Genomic DNA, 17,365 nt, shown 5'->3' on the forward strand with positions numbered 1-17,365 from the left:
GGACCACAAAACTGTCATCTTGCAGACTTTCAAGCACCTTCACACAAGGATAAAAGGAATCATAGAACGGTCTCAGGACCCTCCCAGGGAAGAGCTTCTGCCTAAGAGCTCAGCTCAGTCTCCCCTGTTCTGGCAGCTTCAAGCCATTCCCCTTGGCCTGTCCCTACAGGCCCTTGTCCCAAGCCCCTCTCCAGCTTTCCTGCAGCCCCTTTAGGCACTGGAGCTGCTCTCAGCTCTCCCCTTCAGGAGCCTTCTTTTGTCCAGGCTGCCCCAGCCCAGCTCTCTCAGCCTGGCTCCAGAGCAGAGCTGCTCCAGCCCTCGCAGCAGCTCCATGGCCTCCTCTGGCCTCTCTCCAACAGCTCCACGTCCCTCTTGTGCTGCTGCCCCAGAGCTGGATCAGGGCTGCAGGGGGGGTCTCCCCAGAGCACAGCAGAGGGGCAGGATCCCCTCCTTGAGCTGCTGTTCACACTCTCGGGGTGCAGCCCAGCACATGGGGGGGGTTCTGGGCTCAAGCACACACTGAAGCTGGGTCATGGGGAGCTTCTCACCCAGCACCTCCAGGAGTAATGTTATTCGTTGTAGAAAACTCATTTCACCTGATGAGTACCAAGTATCAACTTTTGTTTCTCAAATAAACCTGCTTCCATCTCATTTTTCGGCAACAATCCACTCCTTCTATTGCACTTCTCTGTTACAGGCGTTTCCTTCCTAACAAAAAAACCTCCCCCAAAGAATGTGTTTCTGAGAGCTGCTAACAGGAAAGCTGGAGGAGACTCTGCTGTCAATATATCCTGAAGCACTTCCCTGTTCCTACTATCAGTCCAATTCCCTGTTCTCCTCTGCTGCTCTGTTCTGCCAATGCCACTTGCTGAAGACACTCCTTTCATCAGGAAGCTTTCAAGCCGGAGGCAAGGGAAGAGCAGGCGACTCAAGTCTCACTGTGGAGCCAGGACAACACAAAGCTTGAATATGCCTCTGTGAGAATTCAAACCAGAAATGTATGAAATGTTTAAAGGAAACTGCAGTTTATTTATTTCCCAGCACTCAAGAAGGATTATTTCTGTCATCCTTTTTTACATCCATCTTCTGCAGCAGAAAAATAATGGGTTTTAATGAAATAAAAACCATTGATTCATTCAATGCTTTGCTTTTGTCAGTGTCTGAAAACTTACTTTCAAAAATTATGCTGATTAAACAACAGCTGTATGTGATTTTAAACATTATTTTAATAAAAAGAAGTTGTTTTCTTGAGGTTTTTTAATAGAAATATAGCTTATGAGTAAAACAAAGCCCAGCAAACCCTAGGAAGTGAACAAAGACTGCCTAGATTTAGGATGGAAAAGCTACACAAGTTATAGCAATGAGATGTATGTCAGGAAATCAGCTTGTCTGGCCAGCACCTGCACTCAAGATGTGTCATACAGTGGATGGGATGGAAAGGAACCTACAGGAACTGTTCATCTTGCTTTTTGTTTGTACTCTTGTAGATTTCAGTAAATATCCAGAAAGCAAAGCTGCAAGAAGGGACACAGAAAGGGAGGCTTGAGAGGAGTCTGGGCTTCTTTCATCCTATTTGTTGCAAGATATGCAAATGCTGTGTGCAGGGTGAGGGTGGAATGGCATTTCTGCCCCTTCATCAGGTATGTTAAGAACAATAAACCTGGATTTTATTCCAAAAGACACATCAAAATTAAAACAATAATGAAAATAATTGAGCAAGCTGCTCTAGCGGAAGGTGTCCCTGCCCACAGCAGGGGTTGGAACTGGGTGAGCTTTAAGGTCCCTTCAAACACAAAGAAAACCTTGCTGCACCAGAGGACCATATTTCTAGCTCTTTAAGCGTGTTACGCAAATGCACCGAGTGTCGAGATGGAAATGCCCTGACAAGACAAAGAAAGGAAGTATTTCAGGATGTCCTTATATTTTGTAGCTTTTGCATATCACTGCAAACACAGCCTCACATTAGCTGAACTGAGCTAAGAAGATCAGAGCAACTTCTCTGCACAGCCCCTTCAGCAGCTGACACTACGGATGCCAAAGCAGACAAGTCGAGGAAAGAAAGTGCCTTGGAATAAAAGAAAGGAGAAGAAATAAAAAGTGCATAAACCACAACAAAATTATCCATGGTAGGCTAGAATAAAATCTTCATGCCATTTTCATAAAGTACTTAGACTAAGGGCATTACTTTAGGTATCATCTTTCCATCATGAAATCTCAAATTAAGAACAGTGTGACAGTTTGAAGGAGAAAGAAAAGCTTGTTGCTATGGCAATCAAGGCTAATTCCCTATGCCAAGGAAATGCTCAAGTGTGCTGGAAAAAAGACCCCTCCACTAGAGGAAAAAAACAGAACTCTACAACTTACCAGAATTTAAGTCACGTCCAGGATTGAAGGCCCTGCTGTTGACAGTGGTAGACAGTCTATCACAGCTGATAGTTCGAGAAACGTTGGTGTTAAAATTCCCATCAAATCTGAAATGACAACACCAGGATTAGCAATCTGAACATTATCTATTCAATGTTACAATGGAAATGCATCATTTGGAACTTCAATGACAAATAATTACTTTGGAAACTCCAACATTATATATATTTAAAGGGTCCAGGAAAAACTGTGAACACCAAAACTACAGGGGATAAGCTCATCTTGGCAGTATTTGCTCTATACAATGGTACGTTGCATTTTCCTCCACCATATTCCCTAAAAGACAGGATCATAAGGAAGTGGTGGTATTTCATCTGGATGTAGGTTCCAGCTTGGGAAATGTGCACAGCATCCAGACCTGCCATGAAGGGGTGTTTCCTCCTGCTGTTGAACCAAACTTTCTTACTAGAGACTCTCACAAGCACCATCATTTCATCTTCCACTTTTAAAAGCTTTATTTCCAGTGTCTTGCATGAAGAGGATTTCCTCTTTGTGTCTTTACAACAAAGATCTAACAGAGCAATTATAAACCTGTTTTCTAGCCCAAAACCTGAGGATTTACATTCCAAACAGCAGAAGGAACTTGACAGCCTGAAGTTTTGTTACGTTTTGGCTTGGTTAAATAATTCAAATGCTTTTCATAACTACAATGAAAAAATTATTACAGCACAATAGTTCTGCTGACAATAAAATATAATTAAACCAATGCCTTATCAGAACAGAAATAAAAAGAGGTTTAAAGAGTTATAAATAACTGGAAACACTTCTGAAGCTTCCAAGGACTCAAATGCAGTTCTGTAACATTTAGGCCAATTTTACTTGTTAATATTTTTGTGACCTTGAACATTTTGATATTTGACTTCTGGCATGAGTATTCTAGTACTTAAAAAACTACTTACTTCCTATCAAAGAGACTCTCTACTATCAACCTACTCCTCAGCAATGACAACAAACCACAAGCGAGGTCTGCATAACATCCCGTTCTGGATGAGGAGCCTTTCTGGCATGAAAGCTGATAGGAAATGAGTCTTGGAAAGAAACTGAGTGGAGTAGGGGTTTGTTTAATACTGTCAGCACTAGAACAGCAAATTACACAAAAAAAAAACCCAGCTGCATCAAAAGATATCGATCAAATTACTTCAAAATGACAGCACATCCATCACAAGCTAACATATACCACTCAGCCAGTGCCATTCTAAAGCTATTTTGCTCAATGTACATTATATTTGTGCTTAAGGTTCTTTATTTCATAGAATCATAGAATGACAGAATGGTTTGGGTTGGAAAAGACCTTCAGATCATCCAGCTCCAACCCCTGCCACAGGCAGGGACACCTTCCACTGGAGCAGCTTGCTCCAAGCCCCTGTGTCCAACCTGGCCTTGAACACTGCCAGGGATGGGGCAGCCACAGCTTCTCTGGGCACCCTGTGCCAGCGCCTCAGCACCCTCACAGGGAAGAGCTTCTGCCTAAGTTCTGATCTAAATCGATCCTCACCCACGTACATAGGCTATCACAGTGGAGCCCCAAAATATTGCAAGTAAAAGCAGTATGAAAACCAAGAACCACTCTTTTGGATGAAGATTTTGATTAAGAAACAGAAACCAGTAAACTGCAATTACTGCAACAAATATGGTGCCCAGTAAGGATGGAAAACCACTGATTTGTTTGGTTTTTTCCTTACAGAGTTCTTGCTGTAAGGGCTGGGGTTTGTTAGACATGAACAGACAATAAAACAAAGCACTTCTAAATCATCCCCTTATAACAACAATTAGCAGAAACAAAAACCACAGACAGATGGAATTGGTTACAGAAGGAAATTTCAAGTTCTGACCACAGGAAGCAAGCCTTTTAAAGAAAACTGAAGTGCTCCTAATCCAATATATTTTCCTCAACCAAATACAAAATAATTTCCTTCTATAGGGACATAGCTGCTGCAGCCCTAGTCCAGATGCAGGATTTGCTGAGAGCCTCCATCTCTTGGTTCATGGGGTCCCCTCACATGGGATGTAGGAAAACCTTTTACGACTTAGAAGTGAAAACTAAGAACGAGAAAAATCTTTGTTAAGTAGGCTTAAGATCACCACCTCTGGAAGGGACTGTACCCACTCCCAGAAATATCAGCATTCTGGTAGCACACAAGCTCCTCAGAGAAGCACTGGAGTTCACTGTGAGCAGCACTGCTGTTACATTCACAGGCCACAAGTCTGCCTTTCGTTCATGATTCCTGCCAACAGAACCATATTCTAGGTTGGGCTGATGTTATTTCTGCTGAAAGCAGAAGTTTAACTTCTATAAAGTGAAGAACACAGCACAGCCTGCTCACAGGTTTAGGAATATGCACTTTAAGGATAGAAGTCATTTCATAGAATCATAGACTGGTTTAGAATGGACCTTAAAGCTCATCCAACTCCAACTCCCTGCCATGGGCAGGGACACCTTCCACTGGAGCAGCTTGCTCCAAGCCCCATCCAATCTTGTCTTGAACACTGCCAGGGATGGGGCAGCCACAGCTTCTCTGGGCACTCTGTGCATTAACCTCACTCTTCATGGCAAGGAAAAGAGAGAAAATAGGTGGACAGCTATAAAGGTTTCCTGTCCTCTTGATCAGACTCTACCACCATCAGGTTGTAAGATGAGGAAGGGAGGTTATGTCAGACACCAAAAGCAGCCAGACTTTGGTACTGCGGGCCCATCCACTCTGCCAGGAGTTGCTTATTGAAATCATTGGCAACCTGCTCTCTAAGAACTCCTCAAAGTCGTCTCCATTGAGGAAAAGCCTTGACATTTCACTTGCACGCAGTTCTCATACCAAGGCTATGGCTTTTCTTATCTCCATTAAAATGCAACCACTTCAAAAACTTACTGCTCCTACCAAGCAAGCAAAAATGTTGCTGAGTTTTTGTTGGCTAAGGAATCTCCAGACTAAGACTGATTGATAAAGGACAGGTTCCACCAAAAACATGTTTATCTTTGGGCAAAAACAGATGGAGAAGAGCTATAGTCTGCAAATTAAACATCTCCATGCTAAAGAAAGATTCCAAGCAATGCTAAAGAACTAACTCTTAAGGAAAAATAATGACTTTTCAGGATGTTAGCTAGCCATCCCAGTACTCCTATCCAAATCCATTAGTGATGGCAACAACATACCATGCTAGCCACTAACGTTATTCATGTCCCAGAACACAGGCAGTAAATGATGAGGTTTAATCCAAAATCATCTGGAATCTTCCTCTGCTTTGATTTTATTTTGTGCCAAAAGTTACTGCTCACACTCCCTCAGTGACATGCACATCCTGACATGCAGTTCCCACACCACCAAAACTCCTTGCTTCCCCTTACCTGGCAGAGGAGTTGTACATATCTTGATTTAAAACGATGAGTGCATTGCTACACCACTTCTTCCTACACACAAAGCTGCCAAATGGAATTTCAGGTCTCTCAAGCATGACAGATACTAACCTGGGGTTTCAAGCAGATGAACACCAGGTCCAACTCCGGCATGCCTTCTAGAAAGGCAGAATTAAAGCTGACACCCTCAACTGCCCCACTGTGGGTGCTTGTGCAGTCCCAAACTGATTGCCACAGGCCAAGGGCATCTCTGTGCCAGCTATGAACTCCCTATTTACACTGCAGGTTTTACTGGAGCATATCAAAGTATTTTAACGCAAAACTCCATAAAGTCCTCCAGTCTTTCTCCCTAAGCAAGTATTATGTTACCCAGCAGGTAAATGCAGACATTGATGCCCAAATAATCTGCAGCAGAGCTGGAGAAGGAAAGCAAAAATTTACAGCAGCGCAGCCCACCCTTCCTTTCTCTTCCTACAGCACACAAGTAGCAAAAGGAGAATACAGTGCAAGGGAAAATGATCCTAATAAAATATGCAGAAGAAGAATTCTTTAAACCCCATAAATTAAAGAGCATCCCTCAGACAGACCTGTCAGCCTAGAGCAAGGACTGCTCCAGGCTGAGCTATGTGGGATGTCTACATCAGAGCTCTTTTGGGGTGCAGTTTGCCTTAAAACTGACTTTTACACCTTGCAGTGGGGGTGTATTTTTAAAGTGTGACTGGTTCCATGACACAAGGACTTTAGGAAGAGACCATCTCCCATTGCAACTGTATGTCCTCAGAAAACCAAGACCAGAAACTGGGCAAAGGCAGCACTGTGCCAAACTAACATTGCAATATTTGCATCCTTTTTATCACACTGTAGAATTTTCCATGTGCTTCTTTTGGGTGCTTCTAAGTTGTTTCAGTTAAGAATGTGCTATTAACCTATTTGGCAATCTTCACCATTAAAACAACACCTGGAACTAAAGTCTCAACAGTGCCGTGTGGCGTTACCAGTCAGTGCTCACATTCCTGGCTGTGACTACTGGTTTTACCTTCCCTATGATGTATTTATACCTTGCCTGCTTTCCACACAAGTTTTACCCACACAGATTTCCCCATGGCTTTCATTGAAAGAAGTTAAAAAGCCCAAAACTTCAATATATAAAGATTTGGCAGACAACCACTGATCACCATCCTTCCTCTGCACAAAGGAGATGGATTTTTTACTAGAGCTCCCACTTTTGCCAGCAGCAAGACTACAAGGTAGATGATAACAGCAATGGCTGACTGAGATCTCCACTGGGATTAGGCCCAAAATGTTCCATGTGGTAACACCACAGCCAACCCTTAGGAAGTTCTCCAGAATCCTGACCACAAATCCACACCAAACCCTGTATTTTGATATTCATTAGGTTTGGTACTTACTTAAATGGGAGGAAAAAACCAACATTGGCTGAAATTCAACGTCAAGACAGGCCCCCTTGTTCCATCCCCATTTCCCTGCCTCTCTCTAAAACGCCGTTCCTTCTGGATTCACTTTAATGAAGAAGCGATCGAAACTGCATCCCAAGGGAGCAAACAGAGCTGCAACTCCCACTTTGATCTCTTCCCCATGGAGAAACGCGCTCCCTGCCTAGCTTGCAAGATGTTCATTTGATTGACATTTGCTCTGATGTGCAAACTGCTTTGAACTTCAGACATTAAATTCCCATCAGGCTGCACTCATTTTTATTCTCCTTCAACGGGATTTACAAGCAGGAGATCAGCGAGCATAGAAGATAAAATACATTTGCAGAAGCTTTGAATCTGACATCAAAACAGGGCTCAAGTGAGCTCCAATTGGATTTGGTTCGGCCTGAATTTACAGTGTAAATCAACCTCTTTTGCACAGTTTTAGTTGAGGGGAAAAAATGAAGGAGTTGCACATAAAAATGACACTCGAACTGCTACTGAGGGGTTCTCATTGTTTTAACATTCATTCCTTTCACTCCCTCTACATCCATACAAATTGAAAGTTGATTTTAGTATGCAAATGAAATTACGTAAATTCATTGGAAATTCAGGATTTCCTTTGAAATTCAAGACTTTCACTCCTATTTTACATAAACTCTGAAATATTCCCACTGCATCTAAACAGAATGTGGGAAAACAATGCTTTTAGGGATAGATTCAACAATCAAAAAGCTACTGGTGATTCAGCTCACCGGTTTCTTCTGGCAAGGCATAGAAGTTGCTTCAATTATTTCAACTACTGCTTGAACCAGTCCAAGTACACTTAGACATAAAGAAAGTGTATTATTGGAAGGAGGGCTGCAACCCAGTAACACAAACTATTCCAAACCCCACTATTTCACGAGGAACTTGGACACATTTACGATGTAAAAGCAACAGTCCAAGAGAGCAATTTCCTAAATACCTGCTGCAGTTTATGGACAGAAGAAGGTCATGCCAAGACCAGCACTTACACTCCCCACATTTTCTAGCAACCCACATGCGTTACTGTAGCCTGATACTCTGCAAGAACAGCAAATACATCTTAAATTTCACCTAGTGCGGCCCACCCACTTCTCCTTTGGAAGTAAAGCTCTTCAGATATGGCGGCAACTGAAGGGACCGAATGGGATTCCCGTTATCTCCCACTTAACTGCTCTGGAGAGGAAAGATAAACATAGAAAGAGCAGCGATAAAACCAAACTGCATTAGCAAATATTTAACCATTTGTTTAAAGAAGGAGAAAAGCAGAGCACTTCTGAAGGCAATATTACAGGCAGGGAGTAAATGATTTTCAAATATAGGTTTATAAACTCAGTCAAACAGCTCTATTAATGTCTGTAACACAACACTGCCAAGAAGTGTGTTTTACCAACAAATATTTCTCCATTCCATCTCCTTTCACAAATTTAGATAAATGCATTCCCTAAGCTCTTATCAGCACTGTTAAATAAAGAATAAGAAAAGATTTCCGTCTGAAGAAGAGAAGGCTTCTGAAGGGGAGACCTGAGAGCAGCTCCAGGGCCTAAAGGGGCTGCAGGAAAGCTGGAGAGGGGCTTGGGACAAGGGCCTGTAGGGACAGGCCAAGGGGAATGGCTTGAACCTGCCAGAACAGGGGAGACTGAGATGAGCTCTTAGGCAGAAGCTCTTCCCTGTGAGGCTGCTGAGGCGCTGGCACAGGGTGCCCAGAGAAGCTGTGGCTGCCCCATCCCTGGTAGTGCTCAAGGTCAGGTTGGACACAGGGGCTTGGAGCAAGCTGCTCCAGTGGAAGGGATCCCTGCCCATGGCAGGGGTTGGAGCTGGAGGAGCTTTAAGGTCCCTTCCAATTCTATGATTCTATCATTTCCAGCATTCTGGAAATGTTATGATTTTCCTCTCAAACAAATGTGTCAGCAGCAGAAGCAACAGCACTGATGAATGGCAATATATGGGGTGTTTTGGAGACCCATGTCAACTTCTCATGAAAACCAGCAGTGAAATTCACTTCCATACTCTAGGGTTGAGGCAAAGAGAAGGGGATGTTTCCACCAGCACACTCGTGTATTCATGCCCCATCTGCAGGTGCAGCACTATCAGTGGACCATGGCTGGTCACACCATGTTACTCCTTACAACAGCAAGGTACATAGGGCAGCTTCCAGCTTCGCCCTTCTCTCCCTGCCTAGGTCCCAATAGCAGGCATTTCCTACCTTCTTTTACAGACACCAAAGGATGTGAAATGCTATTGCACATCAGAGCATGATGGGTTTTAAACTGGACAGAAATGGAAGAGAATCAAGAATAGGTTAGGAAAGATTTTTTTATGTCCCTTTAAAAGCATCATCTCTGGGTTTTTTTGTTGGAAAAGCTGCACAGGCAGCTGTGTGTTTCCTCACAAATGCATGTGAGTAAGAAGTTATAAACTCTTTTTTGTGTAGAGTTTGATTTTCGTGATTTTCCTTTCATCTGTAAATACTCAGTATAAAACATCTATTTGATCTACATGTTGCCATCTAGTTTAACATCATCTTTATCAAGAGAGCTATCTCAGCTGTCATTCACAAATCAGACCACACAGGTCGGCAGTTACAACCCCACCAAAGCTAATGCTTCCAAATCTGTCCCAAAACTCATGCCTTTAGTCTCTAGACACTTTTCACAACTAACAGGTATTCCATAAATTCCTGCTGGAGATGCAGGGAAGCTGCAGGTGCTCAGTCCTTCTGATAACTAAACACTGATTATTCTTTCCCTACCCTCTTGTTGACACTCTTCTTTAGCCCCATTTCCACCCCACACACATCAGGTTATTTCAGTTCCAAGACTTCCTAAACACCTACTGAGGGCTTTCCTGGGAATGAAGCATCTCAGGTACGACAAACAGGAGACACCCTCTTGTGCACAAAGGTACTTATCCTCCTAAGAAGGAAGATACATTAATTAAAACATTGTCTTGTAAATAACCACACAATTCACTCATGATAGGGAATGTCTGGAGACAGCATGAGATCTGTTCCTTATGGCTTCTTCATCAGCTGTTATTAGTGAGGAAAACACAAAGCCTTATTTTTCCAGCAGGGATTTCTTTAAGGATTAGAATCACTTGACATCCATTTTCCTTATCTCCCATCAGTTTACCCATCCATTTTGCTAAGAGCCTGGAGCACTTTATCCATATTAACTCTGTCTCATTGGAGCAATCCATTTTCTCAGCTACTGTGGGCACTTCCTCAATGCAGCACACAGCCCTGGGGAAAGGAGCAAGTCATCAGGTTCTGACCCCATGGACACAAAGCCTGGATGGTAGGACAGATACCGGATCCCTGTACCATCCACTTCCGAGCTTGCCTGAGACTATTCTCTCTGATGACTCTTATCAACTATTGCCTCTCCATTACCATCATGGCTTTTCCATTCCAAGCCCTTGGTTAAGCAGAACTGAAATGCAAAATGCTGTATCTGAAGAAAGGAACAGAAAAAAACTAAAGAAAACTACATAGCTCCTGCTCCACTGCTCCAATTTAGCAGTCCACTTCTACTTGGCAGTACCTGCATGTATACTTATGCATATGATTAATTTCCATTCACACAAGAACATATTTAAATGCTTTGGTAAACCAGATGAGCAGAAGCATATGATGAAATGTTTGTTGAATTAAGGCCTATGGAAAAGTCCCTTGCTAAAACTACTCAACAGCCACCAACTGCACTGCCTCCTCAGGTTGTGTTTGCATGCTCTGATTTAGTTATTTTAACCACTTTCCAAAACAAGGTAGTTCCATTGCACAAACCTACCTTGGTGGGGAGAACAAATACATGATTGTTAGTACCTAAACCAGTTTAGGTCAATATATGTTGGGTATAACAAAGAACCGAAAGCACAGGCTGTTAATTTTAATTCAGAATTGGTCACTACAGACTGAAACCACAGTCATAGAACCCTGGAATGGTTTGTGTTGGAAGGGACCTTAAAGCTCATCCAGTTCCAACCCCTGCCATGGGCAGGGACCCCTTCCACTGGAGCAGCTTGCTCCAAGCCCCTGTGTCCAACCTGGCCTTGAACACTGCCAGGGATGGGGCAGCCACAGCTCCTCTCACAGGGAAGAATTTTTTCCAGTCACACGGAATCTCACTCATTTGGGCTCTTCACCACATAATGGCAATGTAATAAACATTGCTTTCCCTGTCATGTCTCACTACTCAACTAAATGAGCAATTGAAGTGCCAGGTTTATTTTATATCCCAGTTTGTGCTTTCTTAGTTCTATTTTGATTCATTGATTTACAGTCCCCAGGTGTGGTTTATCTCAAGCAACATGGCAAAGTACCTTCAAAGCCAATGCTCAGATTTTCAAGGTAAATACATGCGAACACAAGGCAACATATTGATAATTTTAACAGTAACAACAAATCTAAAGATACCAAACCACTAAAACAACCCTCAATAAACCTTTCTCTACACAATAGTTTATCATCTCCTTCCAAAGTAATTTTTCCAAAGCCAATCCAAACTTGCTGCATTCCCAACACAATGTAAAAGGCTGATGGAAGAATCACCTCAGAGTGTGAAATGCCCTCAGATGTTCAAACATCACCATGCATTTAGACGCTGATCACCATAAACAGCCTTAAATATTGTGGGACTGGCCTTTGTATCTATGTTAAAAATATACCCTGAAGATAAGATGCTTCTGGTACTGTTCTTGCACCAGATGTTTACTCAAGCAAAGAGGCCACCTGACGAAACACCTCCCAGCACAAAGAGAACACACAGAATGAGGGAGTTGTAACACAAATATTACACAACCCTCCTGAAAGAAAAGCCAGAGCCCTAAGGACACACACATTTTTAAGGTACAATCTCAAGCAAAGTATCTCCTGGATATGGCAAACAGCACAGACAAATCCATATCTTTTTAATGTGTCCTGTTTTATAGCAGCAGCTAATACATGCTCTAAACCAACCTATTATGATTATTGTTGCTCTAACACCAGTGCTCTCCTGCCCAGTACTAACACACATCCTTTAAGCACCAAGGATAAGCTGTCACCAACAGTAGCACATCTAAATCCTCACCAGTGCAGGACTCCTCAAAGCCAGACCAAGTGAGCACAAAAATTAAAGGTGGAAGAGTTAAAATAAATCAGTAGCCTTCAAAATATGGTCAAAATGTGCAGGTGGGAGACAGTTGTGTTTCCAAAATGATTCCTCAATCCATGTTCAAACACTCACGTGTGTATTCCAGTCTCTGAAATCTGACTGCTGGCCATATCTTTCCCTTTTAACCAGGCCTTGTGGTGCCCACAGGGGATCCCGAGGAGCATGTAAGCTTTTAGTTTCAATGGAAAGCTTCTGCTTAATAAGGTGGTTATCTCATTTTGAGATTTCTATTAAAAACTAATCCCTCTTCTGGAGAGACAAGGACAGGTTTTGAGGCAGCTCTAACCAGGGAACTGGCTTTTCAGGAACAGCCACTTTCTGCCTGTATGTATGAACTGTTTTACTTGACTTTCCCCTTTAGCAGACCTGTGTCAAATGTAAGATCCAACAACACCACTTTAGGTATCAACATTGGCTTTTTACCCCTGACATTTTAACCAAAATAGAGATTCTCCCAGAAGGAAGATGCCACAGAGAAGGAAAATGAAAGGAAGAATAGCAAAAGGGGGAGAAACAACTGAAATGATGGCAGAAGCACTTAGACAAATCAAGCACTTAAAAAAACACGGTGCCAGTACCCTGGAAGTGAAGTTTCTAAAGGAAAATATGGTTTTACGTTCTTTGAATGACTTGCAGACAACTTCCTGAAGACAGGAGTGGGTATATTCCACTTCCTGTGAAGGACCCTTATGCAAGTCCATCCTGGGAAAAGAATTTTCTAAAGGACTTTAAGTAATTTGGAGGACAAAGCAAAAGGAAATTCAGGAATGTTTCCAGAGCAAACCTCTCTGTTTAGTTTTTAATGAAAAATTATGCACTACTGACAGAGGGGTGATAAATCTCCTCATTCCTCCTTCCCTTCAGCCCTTGCTTGGAAGCCCGTGCAGGAAGCTTGCTGTTCCTGCATGCAGAGTTCAGAGGGCAGGAAGGTCTTCATCCTCAACTAATGCTTGACCTTTCCAACAACCTTTGCACCAACACTGCCAAATATCTAGCCATTGAGCACCAGATGTGCCAGCATTTTTACTTGTGAGTAGGAAATGCACGAAGACCACGACATCTACACACAACCCAACAGCAAAGTACTCATTTCTTTGGAGTCACCTGAGGCTTAATCCTATAGAGATATTTTGCCTCTGTGTCAGCCAACACGCACACAAAACAAGCGAGTGACCTTCCTCTCCAGGCACAGATTCATATCACATATTTGAATGCAGTGAATATTTTAAATCCTTATAGAACAAAAGGTTAATGCCATACTTCAGGAATGATGAAAGCACAGTGTCACTAAGAGAAGACCTGCCCCATAGAGCCAGGTTGCAGAAAGCGCTTTTAATATTTATTACCCAATTTACCTTCCTCTCCCCAAAATGCTTTTAAATCAGACAGATATGAACCATGAAAACACACTCTGTAATCAAGGTTTGCATCAAGTGAAAGTTACTTTTCTAGCACATATGGAAGTAAACGTATAAAACGTTGAGCATTTAGAAGAAATTATGACAAAATCAGACCTTCCATCACACCTTCCTACAATTAGGAAGCCCAAAGAAGTCTCTGCGAATATTCAGCATAATAAAACATGATTAAAGGCAACCAACTGCCTAGATTTAGGCTATTGAAAACTCCTGTATTTAAAGCAAAACAAACTTTAAATGGACAAATTCTGTTCCCAAGCAATGTACTTGGGTTAACCTCAGCATCAAACAGCACCAGGTCAACTTGATTAAACTGCAGTGCAATAGTTTCAGCATGTGATGTACTGACCAGCTCGTGATTTTGGTTAAGGCACTTCAAAGGGAGGGGGTAGAAAAGAAGTCCCATGACCAGCTTCAGAAGAGTTATTCAGTGTCTCAGTGCAAAGACAGTATCTTGGACAGACTCATTTTGTATTCCATGCAATTAAGGGTTGAACAAATTTTATCCTTTTTGTTTCATTTTACAACCCTTCACAGCAGAGACCCTGTTCTTGTTTAGAGCTCATCATTAAACATGTACATAGTAAAAATGGGAAAGAACACAAGGACAAGATAAGAAGGATCCTTGGACTACTGTCTTACCCCTTTTCAGAGTTATCAAGATTGGCAGAAAACACAGGCCATTCTGCACAGAAATCATCTCTTTCTTCGCATATTAACAATTCCAGAATTCAATACTTACTCCATCATAGATGGAGGAATAGTACAGCAGTCCTGGATTGCAGTCAAGGGTGACGTGAGATGAGCAGTGTATGATGCTTCCACCACTTGCTTGTTCCGATTCACAACATCCAAGTAACGGTTAAATTTCTCCCGTATTTTTTTGGCCAACTGAAAAAAATCAGAAGATTAATTAAAATCAAGCAGTTTCTCTGCATCCCCCATTCCTTATTAACCAACTTCAATGGAAAGTAAAAACTGCATATGTTAAAGATAACAGTTAAATGCTTTGCTCATTGTACTTCTATTTTGATGAAGCCAAGTAGTTGATAATACTGGCCACAGAAAGCAGCCTATACAAAGAGATAAAATACATTTACCTGGACATAGAATTTTGCATGTATAAAAAGTGAAATTTCCATTACATAAGGCTTCCTTTTCATTAAGCATTGAGACCTGGATGTGACTCTCCCTATGCTACTGGGTTGCAACTGAAGTGTTCTGATATGCTCTTGCAAGACCTGACAAGGGCATGACAGAGACTAAAATAAAAAGTCAATTTAAGAAAGCTCTATAAGAAGCCCAAATAATTGTATTACAAAAGACCTCACCTAGAGAGCTATCTTTTACTGCTTCAGGAGCAATCAACCAACAGCACATGTGCAGTGCGCTGGATGTATTCAAGAGAATAAGCTCTCGATCCAGACAGCCCCAAATACCACCATGAATGTTCTCTGTTCATCAACAGTCTCCTCAGCCAGGTAGATCTGTGCAGAAGCATTTCATATCTCCTTTCATGTAGTTCTTACTGTGATTTGGAAAAAAAAAAAGCCTTCCTCTCTCTTGCTTTTTTCTGTGTATTCTCTACTGCTTTTCTAGGGTCACCACAAGCTCTTAACTGAGCATCTTTCAAGTGTTTTTCTTCACCAGCCTAGCAGCTTTCTGTGGCAAGTTATAAGCTACAGCAGTTCTAATTACAAGCTTCAACAGCAATATGAAAAACATGTAATTGACATTACATTGTAAAAGAAAGAAATAATGACAACTGCCTTGCACAGGTGAAATTCTTCCACAAGCCTTTTGTTGCCAGAGGCCTCATTAATAGGTTGCCCAGAGAAGCTGTGGCTGCCCCATCCCTGGCAGTGTTCAAGGCCAGGTTGGACACAGTGGCTTGGAGCAAGCTGCTCCAGTGGAAGGGGTCCCTGCCCATGGCAGGGGGTTGGAACTGGATGAGCTTTAAGGTCCATTCAAACACAAACCAGTCTGGTATTCTATGACTCTATGATGAAGACAGCCACTTATAAATCAGGACTAGGTTTACAAGTTACATTATTAAAAGCAGATGATCGTATTTCTCTTCTTTCAGAAGGTGAAAACTAACAGACTGTTATCCCTCCCTAGCAATTCTCAGACCTTGAAAACAATTAAGTGTGCCTAACTAGAAAAGGCCAATTTGGGCATTTCAGCCCTTTACCGGTTTCTCGGTACGAGGCAGATTGGAAGCAGTGTGAAGGCACACAGTGTTATCAAGGGTAGAAGCATCAGGTTTTACAAGAGTCATTTACCAAGACTTTTCCTCCTGGTCTTTTATTCAAAGTTAGAAATTAATGAAACAAATCAGGCACATACAACATTTGCTCTGGTATATTCAGTACCCTGTTCACACCAACATACTTGCTGTAATTAATCATCGGCCCAATGCCTCCTAAATGCAACAGAACGATCTGTAAACAATATAGCCTGGTGTTGAATACACAGAAATAGGCATTTTGCATTTCTGCAGACCTTCTTCAGGGCTGAAGTCAGCTCATTAATTCACAACACTCATCTCTCCTGCTCCCTGGACACCCCAGGCTCTATGGGGATGATTTAACGGTGCTGCTACATTTGTGCACTGAGAAGCTCAGTCGGTTGCTCCAGATCCCCTGCACTGACAAATGTCTTTCCTAACTATTATTAACAGGACATTTCATCATGATTTACTTCGTTATGCGAATAACGAGGCCCACGCTGATAACAGCACTGCCTTTGCCTCCATTGTTCCCAGCAAATGCTGCAGCTTAACAACAGGTCTCCTAGGAGCACAGGTTTTAATAGGACCTTGCTCAAATGACTTGCAGAATTATACCTAATTAGTTTTGCGGAATGATTTATTGCCAAGGCACCAGAGGACTACTAATGGTCTTCTCCACGTTAGGCATCCAACACAATTAAATTACTCCCAGTTGTTAGATCATAAGCTCCTGAGTTTTTCCTTTTCTATTTTCTGGCAAACTTTCTCTTTGTCTGAGTGTACTGTTCAAACGTGTCCTTGAGAAGTGGATTCTGCTGGATGGTTTCAAGCCAAATTTCCTAACCCACAGCATTTAAGTTGCATGGTTACCAAGTTCCCCTTTCAGTGAGGGCAAATGAAATACCTGTGCTTAAGCGCTATGTAAACCAGATACTTGAGTCTATTCACTTCTTTTGTGGTTTCATTACCTGAAATCACAAAACATGGAACCTGAATTTGCTGAAACAAGGACCACACAACCAAATAAGCAGTAACAGAACTAACATGGAGCATCAGAGCAAAAGGACATACATTTGGAATCACACTTTTTCCTGATAAACCAATGTTGTACAGGAAGCTGTGGCTGCCCCATCCCTGGCAGTGTTCAAGGCCAGGTTGGACACAGGGGCTTGGAGCAAGCTGCTCCAGTGGAAGGTGTCCCTGCCTGTGGCAGGGGTTGGAGCTGGAGGAGCTTTAAGGTCCCTTCCAATTCAAACCATTCCATGATTTGATAATGATGATGTTTTGGTGTTTAAGAGTTTTCACCTTCCGGGTTCACCAACAAAAGC

The 17,365-nt window shown here is 42.3% G+C and overlaps 1 protein-coding gene across 1 annotated transcript in view; it reads right to left on the minus strand.

Moving 5' to 3' along the window:
* The window catches only part of CACHD1 (cache domain containing 1), a 107,201-nt gene that overhangs the window by 45,899 nt on the left and 43,937 nt on the right, over positions 1–17,365 (minus strand). Inside the window, exons 3-4 of the mRNA XM_031050741.2 lie at positions 14,547–14,695; positions 2,365–2,471 (exon numbers count right to left, since the gene is read on the minus strand). Coding sequence (XP_030906601.2) covers positions 2,365–2,471; positions 14,547–14,695 — 256 coding nt within the window. The remainder of the gene's footprint in view (positions 1–2,364; positions 2,472–14,546; positions 14,696–17,365) is intronic.

The sequence above is a fragment of the Melopsittacus undulatus genome, chromosome 6 (genome assembly GCF_012275295.1).
Source record: "Melopsittacus undulatus isolate bMelUnd1 chromosome 6, bMelUnd1.mat.Z, whole genome shotgun sequence".
Lineage (NCBI taxonomy): Eukaryota > Metazoa > Chordata > Aves > Psittaciformes > Psittaculidae > Melopsittacus > Melopsittacus undulatus.